Raw genomic sequence first — 18,077 nt, 5'->3', positions numbered from 1 at the left:
AACCTTGAGAACCTGACATTTTTCCTGCTGCTTGCATTCAGAAGGGTAGCCTACCAACCCACTGCTACAGCAGAGATCACACCACAAAGCATCTGCTTCTTCCACAAGTGTCCAATGGAAAAAAAAAATTCAGCAAGCCACAGAACTCATCTGCTTCTTTTATACTTTAATAGTTGGCCATGCTAAAATAGATAGTATTCCTGGAAAACCTCAGCTTCCTCTAATTGGACTTGAGGCACAACTGAAAATAATATTTTCTGCAGAACAATCAGAACAAACAATCACTGAAGATGATTACTAGTTTTAAAATTACTTGATCTTTGAAGGACATAGTCTACTATTTTTCAAGAGATCAGATGTTTATAAAATAAAAAAAAACCCAATCCTTTCTTCTTCTAGAAAACATTGCTGAACGACTTTATTTGCTTTACTGAAGGACAAAACCAAATCACCTTACTTTCATAAACAAGCCCAACCCTCAGAAAAACTGAATTTTTCAGGGTTCACAGAGAGTGCAGTAAGATCAAAGATGTATGAACAGATAAAAGTCTACTATACAAAACAGTTACTTAAGTATTTTATAAATTTGCTTGCTATTTTAATAGATGCATTTCCTATTACCTAGTGGATTTCATCATTTTATTTCACTTCTCATGTGGTACTTTAAGAAAAAGTATTTTAATTTTTTTTCAAAGACAGTAAGAAAAGTCTTTCAACAGTGTTGATTGGCAGTTTGCCACTGCCATCAGTAAATCACCAGGGAAGACAGAAAGCAGCACCAAAAATAACATTCTCTAGTTGGGTCCATTGGCCATATGTTACCCAAGAAAAAAAATAAACTACCAACTAAAAACAAACATATGTTTCTCCAACAACCATAAAAGAGGAAACAAAAAAAAAAAAAAATAAAATCGAACCACAACTCCACAGCCTTGACCAACCCTTTCCTCCAAGAGCAGCATTTGTTTTTGTTAAGGTATCTTTTTTTTTTTTTCTTTTTTGCCTTTTTAAATGAGGACCACTCAAAATTAATTTTCCTGAACTTATTAAGCATGTTTATTTCTCACCAAGGCAGTACCTTCTGTAGCAGAGCCAGTCAACAAGCAATTTACAGATTGCTAACATGCAGCAGCAGCACACAGAAATGCAGCCACATGAAGGTGATTAGGTTTTGGAGCTTTTTCCTTACCTTTCCCATTTTGCCAAGCAGTATACCAGGACAGACTGAGGAAAGTAGTGATGAAAACTAACACGGTGGCCACAGTTCCATTTCGGAGCCTCATCTCATTTCAGCATCACACTTGCTTACGTTCTGCTGGTGGTGAGGACCTATCACTTGGGCTTGCTGCAATGAAGTCAGCTGAAGTACTCCAGCAGCAGCTGGACAACAGCGTCACGAAATGTAGCTCTCACATATCAGATGTATCATAAATCAATCCATTCCAAACTGCTGTATGCTTTCTTATAGTTCTCATCAATCCAACTTCTCTTTATTCTTCTAGTCCTGTTTAAAGGAAACAAAATTTTAACAGATTATGCCAAAAATACTTGGAAGAGTCCCCCAAGAGCCGAAATACACTACACCTTCATTGCTGTGTCTTACATGCACCTCCCTCTCACTGCCTCAGTCTTGGCTCAGAGAATAGAACTTGTTAGATTAATGGGTGCCTTTCCTAAGACTGTTTGCATGTGGGGGAGCTGTATTTCACAGGAATTTGGTCACTGAAGGACAAACATACACCACCACCATTACAATTTGATTCTCAACTCGAGGGAAGGTCATGTGTCACCTGGCAGGTGTCAAACTGATACAAAAGCTGCTTCCAGGATGCAGTAATTCAAGGCCCCACTCCTAAGACCTCACTTCAACAAAACCCCTCTGAAATCAGTAAGGTCTCACGTAACTGCAGGAGCAGAACCATCTCCAGCGAGCTGAGAGACCAGAGCTTTAAACACTGTGTACAAACCTATGTCTCTCATCTTTGCTTAGTGCAAGAGGATTTGATCCATCCACAACCATTTTTTTCCTATCTCAGCTGTAGCTAAAGCACAGACTACAGTCCTACATGCAGAGACTGCTCAATCCATACCAACTGGCATCAACCCAGAAGCCCCACAAAAACCATGGTATGACCATACCACACTAGCATAAAGATAAAACCTAAGTTACCTACAGTTCAGTTTTATCCCTCAGGAAGGTTCCATATCCTGGTATTAGAAAATCATCAACTGGCCAAACATAGCCAGTTGTGTTAATCACACTGTCCTAAGCTAGACAAAGAGAGTATGGGGCAATAAATAAACCAACTTTAAAAGAGAGGGGAGAGGTTTTCAAAGCATTAAATCATCTCTACAGTAGTCAAACATTAGCAGTCAACATTCTTTCAAGGCACTGCCAAGTTTTTTCCCCCACTATAAACTATATCTGATACAAGTATGTTACTCAGCAATAAATAACTTGCTCTGCATTTTCTTTGGAAGCAGGCTCTGTCACCTTCTTGCCTTGCTGTATTCAGAATCACAGGGAAAAAAAACACTATTATTATGGTACCAAGAGATTCCAGTCAAATTTGACCTATTCTTCCCAAGCTTATATCACAGCACACATTACCTTTACCAAAGGGTCCACAAAACATGGCATAACCAACCAGCATGGTTAACAAAAGAATGGAAACGATCAATAAAGTTGCAGAACTACACACTCTTGTGTTCAAATCTCAGTCACATCATCTAGGTTAATGGAAGTGTTTACCTTTGGACCACAGTTACCTCACCTATAATGCCAGTAACGTGCTCTATTTGAGGAACTTCATGCACAGATAGGTTTGTTGCTTTAAACATTAACTCAAAAAGCCCACAGTACCTACGAGGAAGGGAACAAAAGCAAGTACATGGGAAGCAGACACAGTGGATGGTAAAATTCTACAAGAAACAAAATAATGAACTGGAATAGAAAGAACTGCAAAACATCTTATGATATGAGAAACCCAAGCTCAACACAATGAGAGGTAAAGACAACTGAGACATCTACAGAGCTAACACAGAGAGCACAGAATGCCAGGAAATATCATCAGTACCAGCACTCTGAATGGGAGATGGACATAATAAAAGCCAGAAGTACCAGCAATGATAATTATTTTGATGAACTTTAATAGCAAGGAGAGGCAAAGATCCCAAGTCCCAAAGTTTTATAAGGACTGTCTGTATGAATTTAGGAAGTTCACATGATTTCCAAACTACCAGAATGAGCAACTAGGGTACTGAGAGGAACAGCTTAACTCAGATGAGGTGTCTCTGAAGCAAGGATGTTGTTATCCTATGTAAATATCCTGAAACTGTTACCTAGCTTCCCCATTATTTTAGCATCAGTCAGATCTCTCTGGAGCAGCTCAGGTGTGCACAAAGGAGCAGGCTGCAAGCTAGAGGGATTATCCCAGGGAGGACAACTGGCAGCTGGTCCAACGTACAAACAAGAGAGGGCAACCAGGTGAGTAGAAATATGTCCAATAATGCAAGGAAAGTGAACGGTCTGCCCTTCTAGAAAAAACGGGCATAATTTTTACATTTGCTGCAACAAAATCAAGATGTTGCGATCAGGGCCTCTCATTGTGCTAAATCCTCAAAAACAGAGTCAGAAAAAATTCAGAAAACAAAAAAGTAAAAGGAACAGTAGCAACTTTATTCAACCAGCAGTCAGTATGAGCAACATTGTGTCCAATCAATAACTATCATGAGTTTGAGTTTGTTGGTTCTGCTTTCATCCTTCTCTTCGGGTGCTGTAACCACTCCTCTTAGCACAGGCACCAGCAGCTCAGCTACAGCTCAGCAGTACTTAGATGATTATTTAAGCATTTCACTATAACAAACTGCATAACAAACATCAAGGCCATGCATAAACCAGACACATTGCAGCTTTTAAAAATGTATATAGCTAAACCAGCAGAAACACATGTGTAGTTGCACATAAATTATTTAAGCCCCAGGTGGTCACTTTAGGTTTGTTCAATAATTTACAGCACAATCTAAACAAATTTAGCTGAGGGGTAATCCAGTTTGAGATGACAGTACGATAGGGTATAACCAGATGAAGGCTATGAAATTTGCCAGTGCCATTATGACCTGAACCTTTCCCACTGCAGACCAAAGGGAATGACCCAGCTGGATGCTGAAGGCCAAGGGTGCTAAAGGTGCCAGCACCTCTCGGATGCGGAGCAGAATCCTACTGAATCACGTCTTAAATAAACCAAGAAGTTTCTGCTTGTATACAGACAGTCCCAAAATACATAAATATGCAAAGCATATTCCCAACCGCAAACCATAAAAACTGATACACTCCAGTGTGCCTGCAAAGGCTCTTCACATAGCTGCTGAATGGGCTGGATGGTGCGGAATCACAGCACGAAGCGTGCCAGACTTCCGAGAGGATGAGCCAGACCCCATCCTGCCGGGAAGGTGCGAAATAACCTACCGCGGTAGCACTGCTGCACTGAAAAGGTTGCTCTTGAACGGCCCGTGAGGAAACCGCAGCTAAAAGGCGAAGGCGGCGGGGACCTGCTAAACAGGGGCTTTTCCGCCGTATTTCCACCGACACGCTCCCCCACAGCCCGCGGTGCGCAGCCGGCCGCCGCCACCCGCCGCACTGGCATCCCGCAGCCCTCAAACCCGGGGAAGAGGGATCGGCTGCCTCCGTGGAAACCGTCCGAGTTAGTCGGGACCTTCCCCGGTGTCCCTCCGCCCCGCTCGCAGCTATCTTGTCGGGGAAGAGAAAAATCGGGGGGGTGACGGGCACCGGGAACCGCCAGCTCTGCCGGGCGGCAGAGGGCGAGAGCTGACGGGGACGGAGGGAGGGAGGGAGGCGGGGAGGGAGAGCGCCGGTCCGGGGAGCTGCGCGGCGCCCGGGGCATCGCGGCGAGGCTGCGGGGGAAGGAACAGTCACAGGAAACTGCAAACTCTGCCGAACGCCCCTGCGAGGGCGAGAAGGAGGAAGGGTGGGAAGCGGGGTATCTATCCCCCCAGGCACCCCAGCAAGAGAGGGAGAGGGCGCAGCGCCGCTCTGCCCCGGAGCCCCGCGGCACCCCCGAACAGCGGGCGAAGGGAGAGGGCGGCAGCAAGTCCTGCGGAGGAGCGGCCGGCGCTCCCCGCACCGCCACGCAGGTGCACGGGAGCGCAGAGGAGAGCGGGCGGGCAGATGGCGGAGCAGGACGGCCCCCCAGCCTCCCTTCGGCGACACCGCAGAGACCCGCGGGGAGGGCAAGCGCCTCCGCCGTGCTGCCGCTCCAGAGGGTGAGGAGAGCCGCCCGTCCCCGGACCCCCCCCCCCGAAGCCGAGCCGGCGCTCTGCAGGGGCGCGGGGCGCGCAGGGGTAGCGGGACGCGCTGACCGCCGCTGCCGTCCTCACCTGTGCGCGGCGCTCCGGCACGGCGGACCCGCGGGGCGCGGGGGCTGTGCGGGCTCCGCCGGGGCTCTCACTCCCCTTCCCCGCCCGCCCCCCGCGTCAGCGGCGCGCCCAGCCCCGGCGACCGCCCCCCGCCCCGAGCGCCATGGAGCGCGCGGAGCCCCGCCCCGCCCACCCGCCGGCACCGCGGGCAGCCAATGGGCACCGCCGCGGACGGTGCCACTCATTGGCTGGCCTGCCTGTCACTCTCTTCTGCCGCGGCTATAAATGGCTCTGTCTCGCAAAGTCTCCCTCAGTGGCTGCGGCGGGAGCCGGGAGCGGGGGTGGTGTTTTGGAGTGCCGCTTTCGGCAGCGTGTTCCCTTTTTTGGAAGCGCTCTTGGGGGTTTGTGGCTTCGGGAGAGCCCCAGGAAAGGCTTAGCTGGGCCAGCGCTTGGATGCTCATTGCCCCCTGGCGAGGTGCACTCTGAACTTGGGTCAGGGCTGAGCCCCTAGCCTGCTGCGTGGGTGTTTCTGTGTCTGCCTGTCCGTGCCGCACAAACCACACGTATGGGTGCCCCGTGTGACCTGCTGGCTCACCACTTATAAAAGGCACAGTCGTGAATTTCACCGTTGAGTTCATACCCTGCTAATAAACACCTCCCGGAGCTTGCACTGGGAGCTGTTGAAATTAAAGAGCGGCTTGTTGCTTCACGGCAGTAAAAGGAGCCCTCTGTGCTTTGTCCCGCTCTGGGCAGGGTGTTCTCGAGCAGTGGCGCGTGGGCCGCCCCCGAGGTGGTTACACCGGTACAGCCGCGTGGGTGTGAAAATCAACTCCCTTTTCTCCAGAGGTTCCTGCACTGTGCGATCACTGAGAGAAAATCGGTGGCAGCTTTGCTCTATGGGTTACTATTTAGGGTAATGATGCTGCTGTTCTGTAAGTAATCCCCTATGTTCAGTGGTTTGTTTCATATGTTCCAGGAATTTCATGTGTCTTTTAGGGTCTGAAAACTTCAAATCAGATGGCATGCTTAGCTTAGGGTAGAGTCCCATCTACCTCGTAAGAGCTCTGCTCTGGACATGTAGTGCTAACTGGCTGGCAATGTTCAATCCTTTTCATGGACTTGATTTCTTCCCCTTCTGTGCTTACCTTCCACCTACTTCAAAGTCCATAGTATACCTTTTTAAGCTCCATAGAATTACAGAATCATAGAATGGATTGTATTGGGAGGAACCATAAAGATGATCTAGGTCCAAAGCCCCTTGCCATAGGTAGGGATACTTTTCACTAGACCAGGTTGTTCAAAGTCCCATCTAACCTGGCCTTGAACACTGCCAGGGTTGAGGCATTAATAACTTCTCTGGGAAACCCGTGGAGTTTTATTCTCCATTAAGGCTCTTACGCTGGATGTAGTGGGATAGTTCCCCACTAGAACTTTAGAAACTGTAGAAAAATCTTGCAAGTTATTCTGTCTGCAGAGTGACATTTAACAAGTTCCCATATGCTTTCATGTTTTCTTAACAGTGCTTCAACACATTACAGTATTTTTACACATTCGGGTACCTGCACAGTAGCCCTCAGTGATTTTTCTGTCTTTCTCAAGGATTTCAAAGAGGGTCTGGTGGCAATTCAGGCAGATCGCAATAAAGAAGCTCAGGAGAAGTTTGCAAGGTCTTGACACCCAGGCTGTTCTGTGATTTTACTCATTGAGTGGTGAGAATTTATTATGTAAATGTGTGCTTCAATCCTCCCTTTTACGAAGAAGTGGAATGAAGTGGATTTTTTATTGAAAAACAAAATTTATCACAATAACTTTCAAACAAAAATTAAAGCATGCACATTCTCATGCACACCGACACATCTATGGCAGAATTTTTCTGTAGAGATCCTAACGAGCTAAAAACATTTAAAGAAACTATTGTTTGCATCTAATAGATAAGTGCTGTTTAGGGATATGAATTTTTGCATTTCTGTGCTGGGGAAAAAAAACTTGCAGAGACATTTTCAGATAAAAGTCCTTTTGTCAGGAGAGCTTAGTCCGCTGAAGAAAAGACTCTTACAAGATGAGTATAATAACAGTTATTTCACAAGGACTGTCTGAGCCTTCCTACTTTTTGTCCTTTCACTGATTGAACGTTTACATTAGGAAGGTTTACTGACTGGAGCTTGACAGTATCCAATTAACTATTAACTTCCCCAAACAATAGAGTGTGTAATGTAGTTGTTCCTCTGGCAGTCTTCCTCTTGAGTTAGCTATGCTTCTTTCCTGAGAAAGAAGGCAAAGGTCAAAATTGGGCGGGAAAAAATCCACATTGCCCTCATCTGACCTACTACAGCAATAATCAAATGCCTCTTGGCATATTCCACAGCTTGATTGATGCATGGACAAAGTGCACAGTGGAGGAAATGCTGGAGCTGCCAGTGGAAAGGAGTTGGGACAGGCACACTGAAACATCCCTTACTTATGGTGAAGATGGCAGCCCCCTTTTAGGCCTGAACAATATTTAATGCCAGCAAATTTCTAAATTCATTCTTCCTGCTGAGTTCTTTCATCCTGCAGCCACTGCTGTTGAACTGGAGTATCTGTCTGAAATGGGAGATGATTAAGCAATCTGAAACTCCCAAAATTGTGTTTAAATGCAAGTGTAAGGTACATACACTGTAACAGCCTTAACTGGGGAGACCTGAGGGGAGAAAATAAAATTTTAAAAATACAGGAAGTTTAAGTCTTCCAGCTTTGGTTGCTGAAAAAAAAAAAAATTACCAAGGAACTTGCTATTCTATACCAGCAGGAAACAACACAAGCAAAAAATGAATAATCATATTTCAACAGAGGGAAGCTTTCATGCTGGGAGGTTTTTGTTAAGGTATTACCTAAATATCAAAGTAAAGACAAATTGGTAAAAGATGCTCCAGGCCTGCCATAATTTCATATATGCTGCAGTGGCTGCACACCTGGGCAGCCATCTTCTATATAGCTGTGGGATTGTTGCTGTTCATGGGATCTGGAGCTTGTTTTATTCAAGCATTTTCCTGACTCCTTCAGAAGCACAACTGTTGTTCTTGCATTTTACTGTGTTCATGTTCTGGCTTTCTCAGGCCCTGAGAAAGATGCAAAAAAGGTAGTGGTGTTTTGCAGTGGCAGCAAAAATCTGAATGGTTGTTTGGCTGAAAAATGGCCATCTGAAAATTGTCTGCATTTCCCAACCAAAAATTGAGTTCTCTCTTAGAGACAGGATTTATTCCCAGCCTGCCACTTAGCCCTGTTTTTTTAACAGAGCAAATTCCTCTTGGTGCTTCTACCTCAATTTAACATCAGTTTTTCTTTTTTCAACTGTAAACCTTTCATGACCATATCTTTTTTGCTTTATGTTAGCTGAGCACCTTGCTCAGAGAAGCTGTATTTTTGCTGGGCCTTTTTTGTACTCCCAGTGTGTATCACAGAAGGCACAAATACACCCAGTGTGTATCACAGAAGGACTGGCCATGGTTGCCCACTGCCTCTGCAACTGTTCTGTGCCCCAGGCTAGCTCCTGCTTAAGGCCACGTGCCATCTCTACAGTACATGGATGGGGGAAGGAAAAGCCAACTGCCCTTCAACCATGTTCTTAAACCCAGAGTGCTGAGGAGCTGGGCTTCAAGTCATGGCACAGCACAGGGAGGATCTGAGGCCCTCACCTGGCACCATGGCAGGGCAGCAGGAGGCCAGGCTCATGTGAAGGCAAGGGAAGAAGAAGGAGAGCTTTCCCATCCCCTTCCTATGACTAGGTTAAACGGCATGAGAATAGAGAAGGTTTTCCCGTCTCACAGACAGATTTCATGCTCCTGCAAATTCAGATCTCATTCCAGTTTTGTAGATGTAAGCTGAAACAAATGAATGCCTCAGTTGCTGAGCTAGTCTGCAAAATACAGGTTTTGGTTTGTAGTATTGTAAACTTATTTTGTACACAAAGCTGCTGGATGTAGAGTTCATGGCTCGTGTAGCACCTGTTGTAGCACTAATACTCAAAAAGGGACATAGGAAATAATATGGAAATACGATTATATATACAAATGTTTAGTAGCCATAAAATGCCACATTTAGGTAATCTTTACTCTGTCTTTTCCATGTTATCATTATGAAATAATCTTCTGTGTTGTGATGCTGCATCTCCACACAGATCTGTTTTGCTCAGAAATCAGGTGTGATCCTTTCCAGTAGGTAGATTGTTGTTCCACTTTGACAAGATAAAAACTGAGGAGTGAGAGAGAGCAAATAATCTGTTTGAGAAGTCTTTCAGGAAGGTAGGAACAGAGGTTGGTCTCCAAACTTACAGAATCATTGAATCATTTAGGTTGAGAAAGACCTTTAAGATCATTGAGTCTGTGTTTCTTTACCTTCACCCCCACATCACTGTTATTCCCCTCTCTGTGGAGATTCTGTCTGAGCCGCAAATGCCTCTGCCATACTCAAAGGTGATGAACATTTACATTTATTCATCTATTTCTTTACAATGCTTTTGTACTGTTACATAAACATGAGCCTGGAAACTGAAGTTCATAGTGTGCCAATATTGTTGATGGTAGCTGAGGACCAGTGTCTGGGTAAAGAGCAGTCAGATACACTTAAATTGAAGAGATAGTCCAAGTGAAAGGAAATCACATTAAGAATTAATAATTTTGATTGTCAACTGATTTTCCAGTTGCCTGCTTCATGGTACTCTCTTGTACAATTAGAAGGAAAATGTTCAGGGGAATTTTGATTGACTTCACACACTGGACCATCTTCATTGTAAGCAAAACACACTGTGAAGGTGGCTCCTGTAACTTACCTCAGGGTAACTTGGTGGATGATCCACTGACAGCCAGGAAGCTGCAGTTAAAGGGAAGTCTGAATTAGGTCCTCAGCAAGTGTGGTTTTCTGAAGGTCTTCTTCTTGAAAAGGTCTGTTTCACTCTTTCCTAGAGTATAGGTCCAGACAGCATGGCAAAAGAATCCAAGGCAACTTGCACAGGCAAAAAATAAGATATTTTAGAAGGGTCTGCCAAAATCCAGCATATTGTCTCACTGATAGCTTTGAAAGACAGAGTCTATGTCCCTTAATTATTATGTACTCTTAATTATTTTGTACAGAATTGTTACAAACTCTAATGATTTTCTAGCTCCACTCACTGCAAATGCCCAAGTACCTATGTGAATAATGCACAGTTAAGGCTCTAGCATATTTTCTAAAGATGTGAAGATTTGTAAAGACTGATCTAAAATTTGCAAAAACAATGCCAATCTAAATAACTGACTGCCAAAGGGCACAAACTATAAAACTTTGTACTCCAGACTTCTGGCACAGGCTCCCCTGCTAAAGAGTAGGCTGGTTGCACATTAGCCTTTGCATCACTTTGTCTGATCTCTCTTCTTGTGTAACCCAGCCTGCCTCCTCTTCACCAGTCCTTCTTCCCAGAGGAAGGTGGGGTTAATCAGGGCATGGTTTAATCCATTTGTTAGAACCAGATGTTAAATAATCAATACCAGGCACCAGGATATTGGCTAAAATCTTACTCTGGGGCAAGTAGCTCTCTCCTACTCTTGCCCTGTCACTCAGGAGATGTCTGGAGAGTCAATGTCTTTTCCTTCCACTGCTGGCTGAATGGCAGATCTGGACATCTCTTGCAGACCAAACTGGAATAAAGCATTTGTTGCCACATCCCTTCACTTTATATTCTGTTTCTGATGGGGGTTGATAGCCTGAGAAAAGCCTCATTAAGACAAGAGCTCTACAGATGGAGGAGGAAGGGAAAGCTTCCTGTGCTTCCTCATGCTGACATGACCTCTTTCTTTATAGAGAGAGAGAGCACTAGAATGAACATTTTCTGCCACTAGAGACAGCAAGGGGCAGGGAATGAAGATTCCTTCTCACAGCAAAAGATAGATGGGAGGTGGGTAGCAATAAGTTAATAATGGAATGTTTTCAAGGATGGAGCAGGCTGCATGTCCATGAGTGGCTCTAGCTGTGTGCATTCATGCCTAGTGACCTAATTCCCAGTCCAAACTGTGTACATGGAACCTGATGCTGGAGATGATGGCTGGGTGAAGACTTGCACTAACAGCAGTGGCCCACCAGCACCTGAGTCAGCATCACCTCAAAGGGCAAAGCAGCAGAACCCTTCCTCTTGTGCCTTCCTCACCACACCTGCTGCTCTGATCCCGTGCCACTCTCCTGTCTTCCTCAGCTGCTGTGCTTTCATAATGCTGTGCCAACATTGTGAAGAGCAGGCAGAAGTGGTTGATCCCTTAAACGGGTATGAATGGAAGAAGAAGAGACAGATTCATGAGCACCTTGACAAAGCATGACCCTGAAGCTTGCACTCTTCTAATCCTGTCCAGCACCATCCCATTAGATATGGGTAAAATGTTCAAATCCAGTCAATCCCTAATGATTGGTAAGGGGTTATTGGTCTCGTCATTAATCTGCCTGCTCTAAATTTCCCCCTGAACAGTGTATTTACTGGGCAAGTCATTCCACACCACAGCAGGGCCATGGACCAGCAGGCTCAAATCCAGCCTGGAGAGGCTGAGGTCTGTTGCTTGAACCTGAGGTTTATGCCCAAGTGATTCTGTCAGCAGGTGATTTGAGGGGGGGGCAGGCTGAAGGAGTAGGAGAATTTATACTTTTAGAGCTCCTTGTTCAACCTGTAGTACATATCATTAACATTAACTTCTCTTCTTCCAAGACACATCAAGTGTCAAGATAATCACTGTAAGCCGGTGAACTGCAGCACTGAAAATAATTATCAAAGTCACTCTCCATTTAAACTAGAAGAGCTGTTGCTCTGCTGTAATGAAAAGATCTCATGCTTTGCCCTATCACAGCAGGGATCCAGGCTGTATTAAGTCATTCTTACTGGCCTTAAAGGCTTTAGTGATATTTCTTTCATTTGAGCGTTATCTTTCTGCCAATTTAGAATCCCATCTCCTCCCCATAAAGCAAACCTGTAGTTATCCAAGCAGTAGTGGAGGATGGTAGGTGGCAAGGAAAACATAGATAGCACAGGAGCATTCTTTGTGGCATTTAGAAATAATGAGTGCAATTTCCTAGGTCTTAGGACTTTTTAGACCATAATTTCAGGAAGAGAAGAAGTGAACCTCAGTCAGACAGGAGCCCTAACCATATAGCTGTAATATCACGTAAGTAGCAACAAGCTAGGCACTGCTGCAGCTCCAACAGGCACCAAAAATTATAGTAATAACGTAAGAGCTTCGGGACTATCAGGCAGCTTCCTCCCCCAGGAAGGACAGTGAGGGCATACATTTTTTAATGAAGCAGTGTATTCCCTTTCTTCACTGATTTAAAAGAAGCTTTAAATTCCCATCTCCACTTGCAAAGTAGCTGTTCAGCCTCCTCTCAATTGCATGCAGATTACTCTTCTGGCATACAAAGGGAAACCAGCAGTTTAAGAGCAATGTGTTGATATAGTATTTTATTCCCAAAAATACTTTTCATAATGACAGCTCCTAGTGTGATCCTATGTGCTGCGCAGCCACGTGGGCAAATGCTAATTCCACTCACCAAATGTGCAGGTAATGAGAGTGAATGGGACAGGGGTCAAGAGCAGACTCCAATCAAAGCTGTTGAGTACCACTGGCAGATGGAGCACATTGAGCAGTTAATAAACCCTTTTTTAGGCTGGTACCATGTTGGTGATGATGAGTTTGATAACTGCAACAGCTGTATCACTGGTATAATGCATGTCATGCGTAATAGTGTTGTTATCCCTATGCTGAGAGAAACAGAGCTGTAATAAATGACAAGACTGACACATGCAGTCCTTTGTCTTGTCAGGTGATTACAAGCAACGGAGGCCACATGTGTAGCAACATGTTCCAAGGATGACTCCTGTTGATGGATAATTAAACTTTAAAACCACAAAGAACTAGGTGTTTTCCCTGACTGCCAGAGCTGAAGTGGGGGAAAAGCAAGGACAAAACAGAGAGCTTCACAAGGTGAAGTGGACTTGTCTGGAAAGCAGTGGCTTTCCTCCCTGTCTCTCCCATGCTGCAGGCAGTGTCTCCTTTTCCCTCTGCATTTAGGTGAGGTTGTCAAATGCAAGAGTGTGAGCCTGGGGCTGGCCTTGTTTGCGAGGGAGCCCAGCTGAGATGGTATGTGGTCCTTGGAGAAAACACATCTGACTTTCTTCTCACAGAGCGTGGCTGCAGCCTGGCTCTCAGTCTTACCATTGCGCCCATCCTGTTTCATTAGAACCTGTTTATATTTTTAATACTGTATCTGCTGCTAATTACAGCCCAACAATACTAACTCAGTGTGCAAACAAGACTATCATCCAGATATTGTTTTGCATAAGCAGAATGCTGGAGTTGCAAACATTTGCATAATATTAAATTATTTAGGCAGAACATAAAATTTGTCTTCCTCTCAAAAGCATTTTTGTGAAATGTCTCAATAATTAAACACCACTATGTTTATTAACAGCAGGGAAGATTCATTAAATGTATTAGTCAGAAAAAAGCAAGTAGCTGCATCTACAGTAATCAAAATATGCCATTCCAAAGTAGGTCCCCAAGCAAGGCAACCACCAGCGTGAACTCCTATGTGCAACCAAGCAGAAGACAATTAAAAGTGTAACAGTTCAGCAGCTGTAACTTGGAGGGGTCAGGGAGCCAGAATTCAATGGATTAATTCACTCTTTAATCAATACATAACATTTTGAGAAGACTGGATCAATTAATTATATGGAGCCAGCTGAAGTGAGCCTTTTGTCCATGAAAGGTAAAATTTGGAGTCAGCTGGAGGCCTACACGTGGTGCTGCAGCCTGGGAAAGGCATCTGCAGGCTCCTACTCTGACACGCTGCCCATTGGAAGGCACCTGGGCCCATACACCTGGTGACAGGCCCACATTTGTCCCACCCCAGTGGCACCTGGGATAGGGGGTGTTTCTTCACAGGGTTCCTCTAGGCAGTCGCCTAACAGACTGGAAAAAAGCAAAACAGGATCTAGTAAAGTAGCCAGAGGCACATAATAAAAACATCTGCCTTGATGGCATAAGAAAGGGGTTCCTTCTGCAGCATTTCTGCACCATTGCTTGATGATAGGGAAGAGTGACGAGTTTGGATCTGAGTCATTTTGATGTGTAAGTACACACATTCCCCTAAAATGAATGGTCAGAATAGAGACTGAAGTTGACAAATGTGTTCGGATATCCCAGCACAAGGCAAGATCCAGAGGTTCTTTCAAGCAAGTAAAATTTGCAGGCTGCAGAAGAAGAGACAGACCCTGGCTGTCACCTACTGGACTCCAATTTGATCGAAATAGTTTCTTTTGCCCAAGTGTAAAAGTTCCAAATTGTATTATGTTGTTTGAAAGGAAGGCAGAATTGAGGACCAGAGATTGTTTCTCAGTTAAAGGAAAAATTGCCCACTAAATTAAGAGGAAGTATGTCTTATGTCCTGGAAACAAGCATTCATCTCAAATGTAAAATATTTTAATAATTTGAAATTATGAGTTTGCATATAAGAGAGGCATAAAACTAAAAGGTTATTTTATTTTACTTGGGTAAGATTGAGGTTTTTATCCTCTCTTTTAAATTTAACTTTATCCTTCAGTTGTATAATTTATACATAATTATAAATAATAATTTCTATAACATTATGCAAGAAATCAAGCTTGTGTCCTTTTGTCCTCTCTGAAACTCATCTGCTATTTGCTAACAAGAACTCTATATTACTCAAGCCAATTTAGCAAAATGCATATAGTTAAGAGGCTCCCTTTTTGTCCATCAATTACATTAAAGCAGCCAAGGAAACCACCTCTCCTGCTCCAATACTGTTGGTGTAACTTGAAGGGCTCAGTCTAAGCATTACTGTTTTGTGACATGGTGCCAGGGGTCCTGTCACTCAGGACGTGGTGAGGGGATGGCTGACTTTGGTAGGTGAATTTGGGTGTTTGTGCAAAAGGATAAAGCAATCCGGGAAACCAGCACAAGTCTATCTGCTGGAATAACCACCCTCTGCTTTCGCCACATGAAAACCTGGGCCCACATAAACAGGCTCTGACAGCAAATGCTGCATTCTTCCTCAGCCAAACTTTCCTTCCCATCCTGCTTTAGGGCAGTAGGTCACAAATCAAAAATCTGCGTCTCCAATCTCTTTTCCACAACCCTAAGGTAAAATAAAATATATTCTCACTTTAATCGGGAAAGCTGGGGCATGAAAAGGCAATAGAAAGGCTCTCTGGTGAGCAGCTGACAGCACCATGCACCATTGAAAGTGCCCTGCACTCTGTTGCTGGACCAAGCTCAGTAGCTGGATCTGATGCTGCAGAAACACAAGACACCCTTGGGTAGTAGGCAGCTCACTCTGGGCTGCTTCAGCATGCATGGAAAACAAACAGAAAATCATAGAGGAGGAAGCAGCAAGGAAACCAGGCAGTCAGAATTCCTAGCTGAGGTGGAAAGGTTCCCTCTGCTATCTCTAGCTCAAACTTCTTTACTTAGTATTGCTTTTTTTCCTTCCAAGATTGTAGCAGCACTGTAGCCAGGCTGTGCCCAACACACTGTTGTGCTGCCCAAAAGCACAGGCAGCATATCAGGTGTTGGAGCACATCCTTTGAGCACTGGAGCTGCATTTACTGAAGAAGCTTTGCAGTGCCACAAGGTTGGGGGCCAGGGAGTGACTGGTGCCATGACTTGCCTTCTTGGGACTCTCACTGTTGTGGTTCAACATAAAGGCATAAGCCAACCTACAGGCTTCATTAAGCAAAAAGCAATCCCTTTTTGTGTACTTGAGGTGAGTGCTGCAGGAAGAGGCAAAGGAGTTAAGAGAAGGCAAGTCTTGTTTCAAGGAGTGGCTAGATGGGGAAGATGATGTCTGTTTTGCCTGGACAGGCTCAGGACCTTATTCTGCTGCAGGCAGCCTGCCCATCAAAATTATCTCCGGTGCTGAGTGCAGAGAGGATGAGCCAACAGCTTATTAAACAGGAGTCTCTGTTATTTCTGCTGAGAAAGGTGGCTTTTATTTTCCTGAAGGGTTATTAACTGAATTCTTCTCTTGTCATACTCTGGTTGTTTTCCTCTACTTTTTCCAGACAGTTCTCCTTGGTTCCTCAATGGAGGCAATGACTTGGAGGGATTTACTGGTAGTCTTGTTAAATTTGGGGCAGGAAGAATAAAAATAATATGGAAATAGGATTTCTTTGGGAGACACAATCACTGGAGCCAGACTTTGGGACAAACTTGGCTCTGCAGTTCAGCAACTGCTCATTTCTGATAAAGTGTTGAAATCTTCACAGCACCTTGGACTGCCACCTGCACAAACAGTCCCATGACTGGAGTGGGACCCCAGAGATGTGTAAATGTTGGCCTCACTTCAGCGTGTTTTGGTACCAGCTGCTGGCTGGGGAGGGCAGCACAGATCACGGTGGGCAATAGGAGGGTCTTGCCAGGTTCCTCTGCCTCCTCACTATCTCTGATGGGACCATGGTTTTCTGCTGCTTGGTCCAAGAGCAGCATGGATGGCCTGTTTGCCTTGTCCCAGAGCTGCCAGCATGGGTGACAAGTGCCAGTGTAAAAGCCATGTGCTGGTAATTGTTGCAGGACCCATTGGTGCGAAGTGTAATTTTTTAGTAGACAGTGAACAGAGAATTCTTTCTTTTTCTTCTTTTTAATTAGAGGTTTCTCAGGAAGAACTGACTCTCAAAGGGAGGGTAATAATTTACATGTCAATTCTAAACTTGAGAAATCAAGCCATATTTGGGAAAAAGTGGAGACTTCTGGCTACAATGAATTAAGATACCACAGGACTTTGCTCAGCAACCTTGAATCTGCTTCAGTGGAATTATGAACCTGCAAAATATATCATTTCATATTATTTGCATAGGTAAATGAGCAAAGCAAAAAAAAATCAACAGTGAAAGTATTCAGTGTGATGGTGAGTGAGATGGAAGGAAGGAAAATTGTCTTCAATCACTTTGCTTCAGTAATATTTATATGCTCTTAGCTGCATTCCTAACAATTCTTAAGAGAGAGATTTGGGATCCTGGAGAGGGAGATAGTTCAGCATTTCCCAGAATGATCTCCATTTACATTGCCTTAAGTGAGCTAGAGTGATTTTCTTCTGGGAATATAGCCAGTGTATATAGAGAGTTAGAATCTGCAAGAATACTGCAAAACAAGATCTGAATGGTCTGTGAGTACATGTCCCATCAGTCCCCAGCTTCAAAGAGAAACATGCTCCAGAGAATTATCTGTGAGTAATAATCCATAAAAAAATCTATATGTGGTTTTTATTTTGTGAAGTCAGACAATAAAAGATCCCATGCTACAAAAACTCAGTGTGTTCTGTCACTTGAGCATCTTGGCAGACATTGGGAGTATGTGAGCCTGAGTGAGACCTGTGCCCAACTGGAGCTGAAATGCCTTCTCCTACAAGAGTTAATCCCAGGCAGCCCCATTGTGCAGGATCACACAGGGTTACCTTCCCCCCAGGGTTTTTACAGACACACAGCACTGCCCAGTGTTCACATTGGTTTGGTTTGGTTTGGTTTGGTTTGGTTTGGTTTGGTTTGGTTTGGTTTGGTTTGGTTTTTTTTTGACTCTGTAACAGTACAAAAGTTATCTTCTAACCACAAACACAAAATCCTATAATTAAACCTTTGTTACCCACAGCAAAGGGCTCATCATGTACACAAAGCTAACATTTTGGCAAGTTTATTGTGC

General features: G+C 44.4%; 1 protein-coding gene and 1 long non-coding RNA gene across 2 annotated transcripts in view; one reads left to right on the top strand and one right to left on the bottom strand.

Annotated features, from left to right (window-relative positions):
* The window catches only part of MGAT4A (alpha-1,3-mannosyl-glycoprotein 4-beta-N-acetylglucosaminyltransferase A), a 72,650-nt gene extending 67,167 nt beyond the window's left edge, over positions 1-5,483 (bottom strand). Inside the window, exons 1-2 of the mRNA XM_053936483.1 lie at positions 5,398-5,483; positions 1,190-1,504 (exon numbers count right to left, since the gene is read on the bottom strand). Coding sequence (XP_053792458.1) covers positions 1,190-1,283 — 94 coding nt within the window. The 5' untranslated portion in view covers positions 1,284-1,504; positions 5,398-5,483. The remainder of the gene's footprint in view (positions 1-1,189; positions 1,505-5,397) is intronic.
* Positions 5,484-6,200: 717 nt separating this feature from the next.
* The window catches only part of LOC128784380 (uncharacterized), a 55,770-nt gene continuing 43,893 nt past the window's right edge, over positions 6,201-18,077 (top strand). Inside the window, exon 1 of the long non-coding RNA XR_008429462.1 lies at positions 6,201-6,308. This is a non-coding gene — a long non-coding RNA (uncharacterized LOC128784380). The remainder of the gene's footprint in view (positions 6,309-18,077) is intronic.

Source organism: Vidua chalybeata, chromosome 2 (genome assembly GCF_026979565.1).
Source record: "Vidua chalybeata isolate OUT-0048 chromosome 2, bVidCha1 merged haplotype, whole genome shotgun sequence".
In the NCBI taxonomy this organism is placed as follows: Eukaryota; Metazoa; Chordata; class Aves; order Passeriformes; family Viduidae; genus Vidua; species Vidua chalybeata.
The sequence above is the reverse complement of the archived record's forward strand: the minus strand, read 5'-3'. Positions and strand labels throughout refer to the sequence as shown.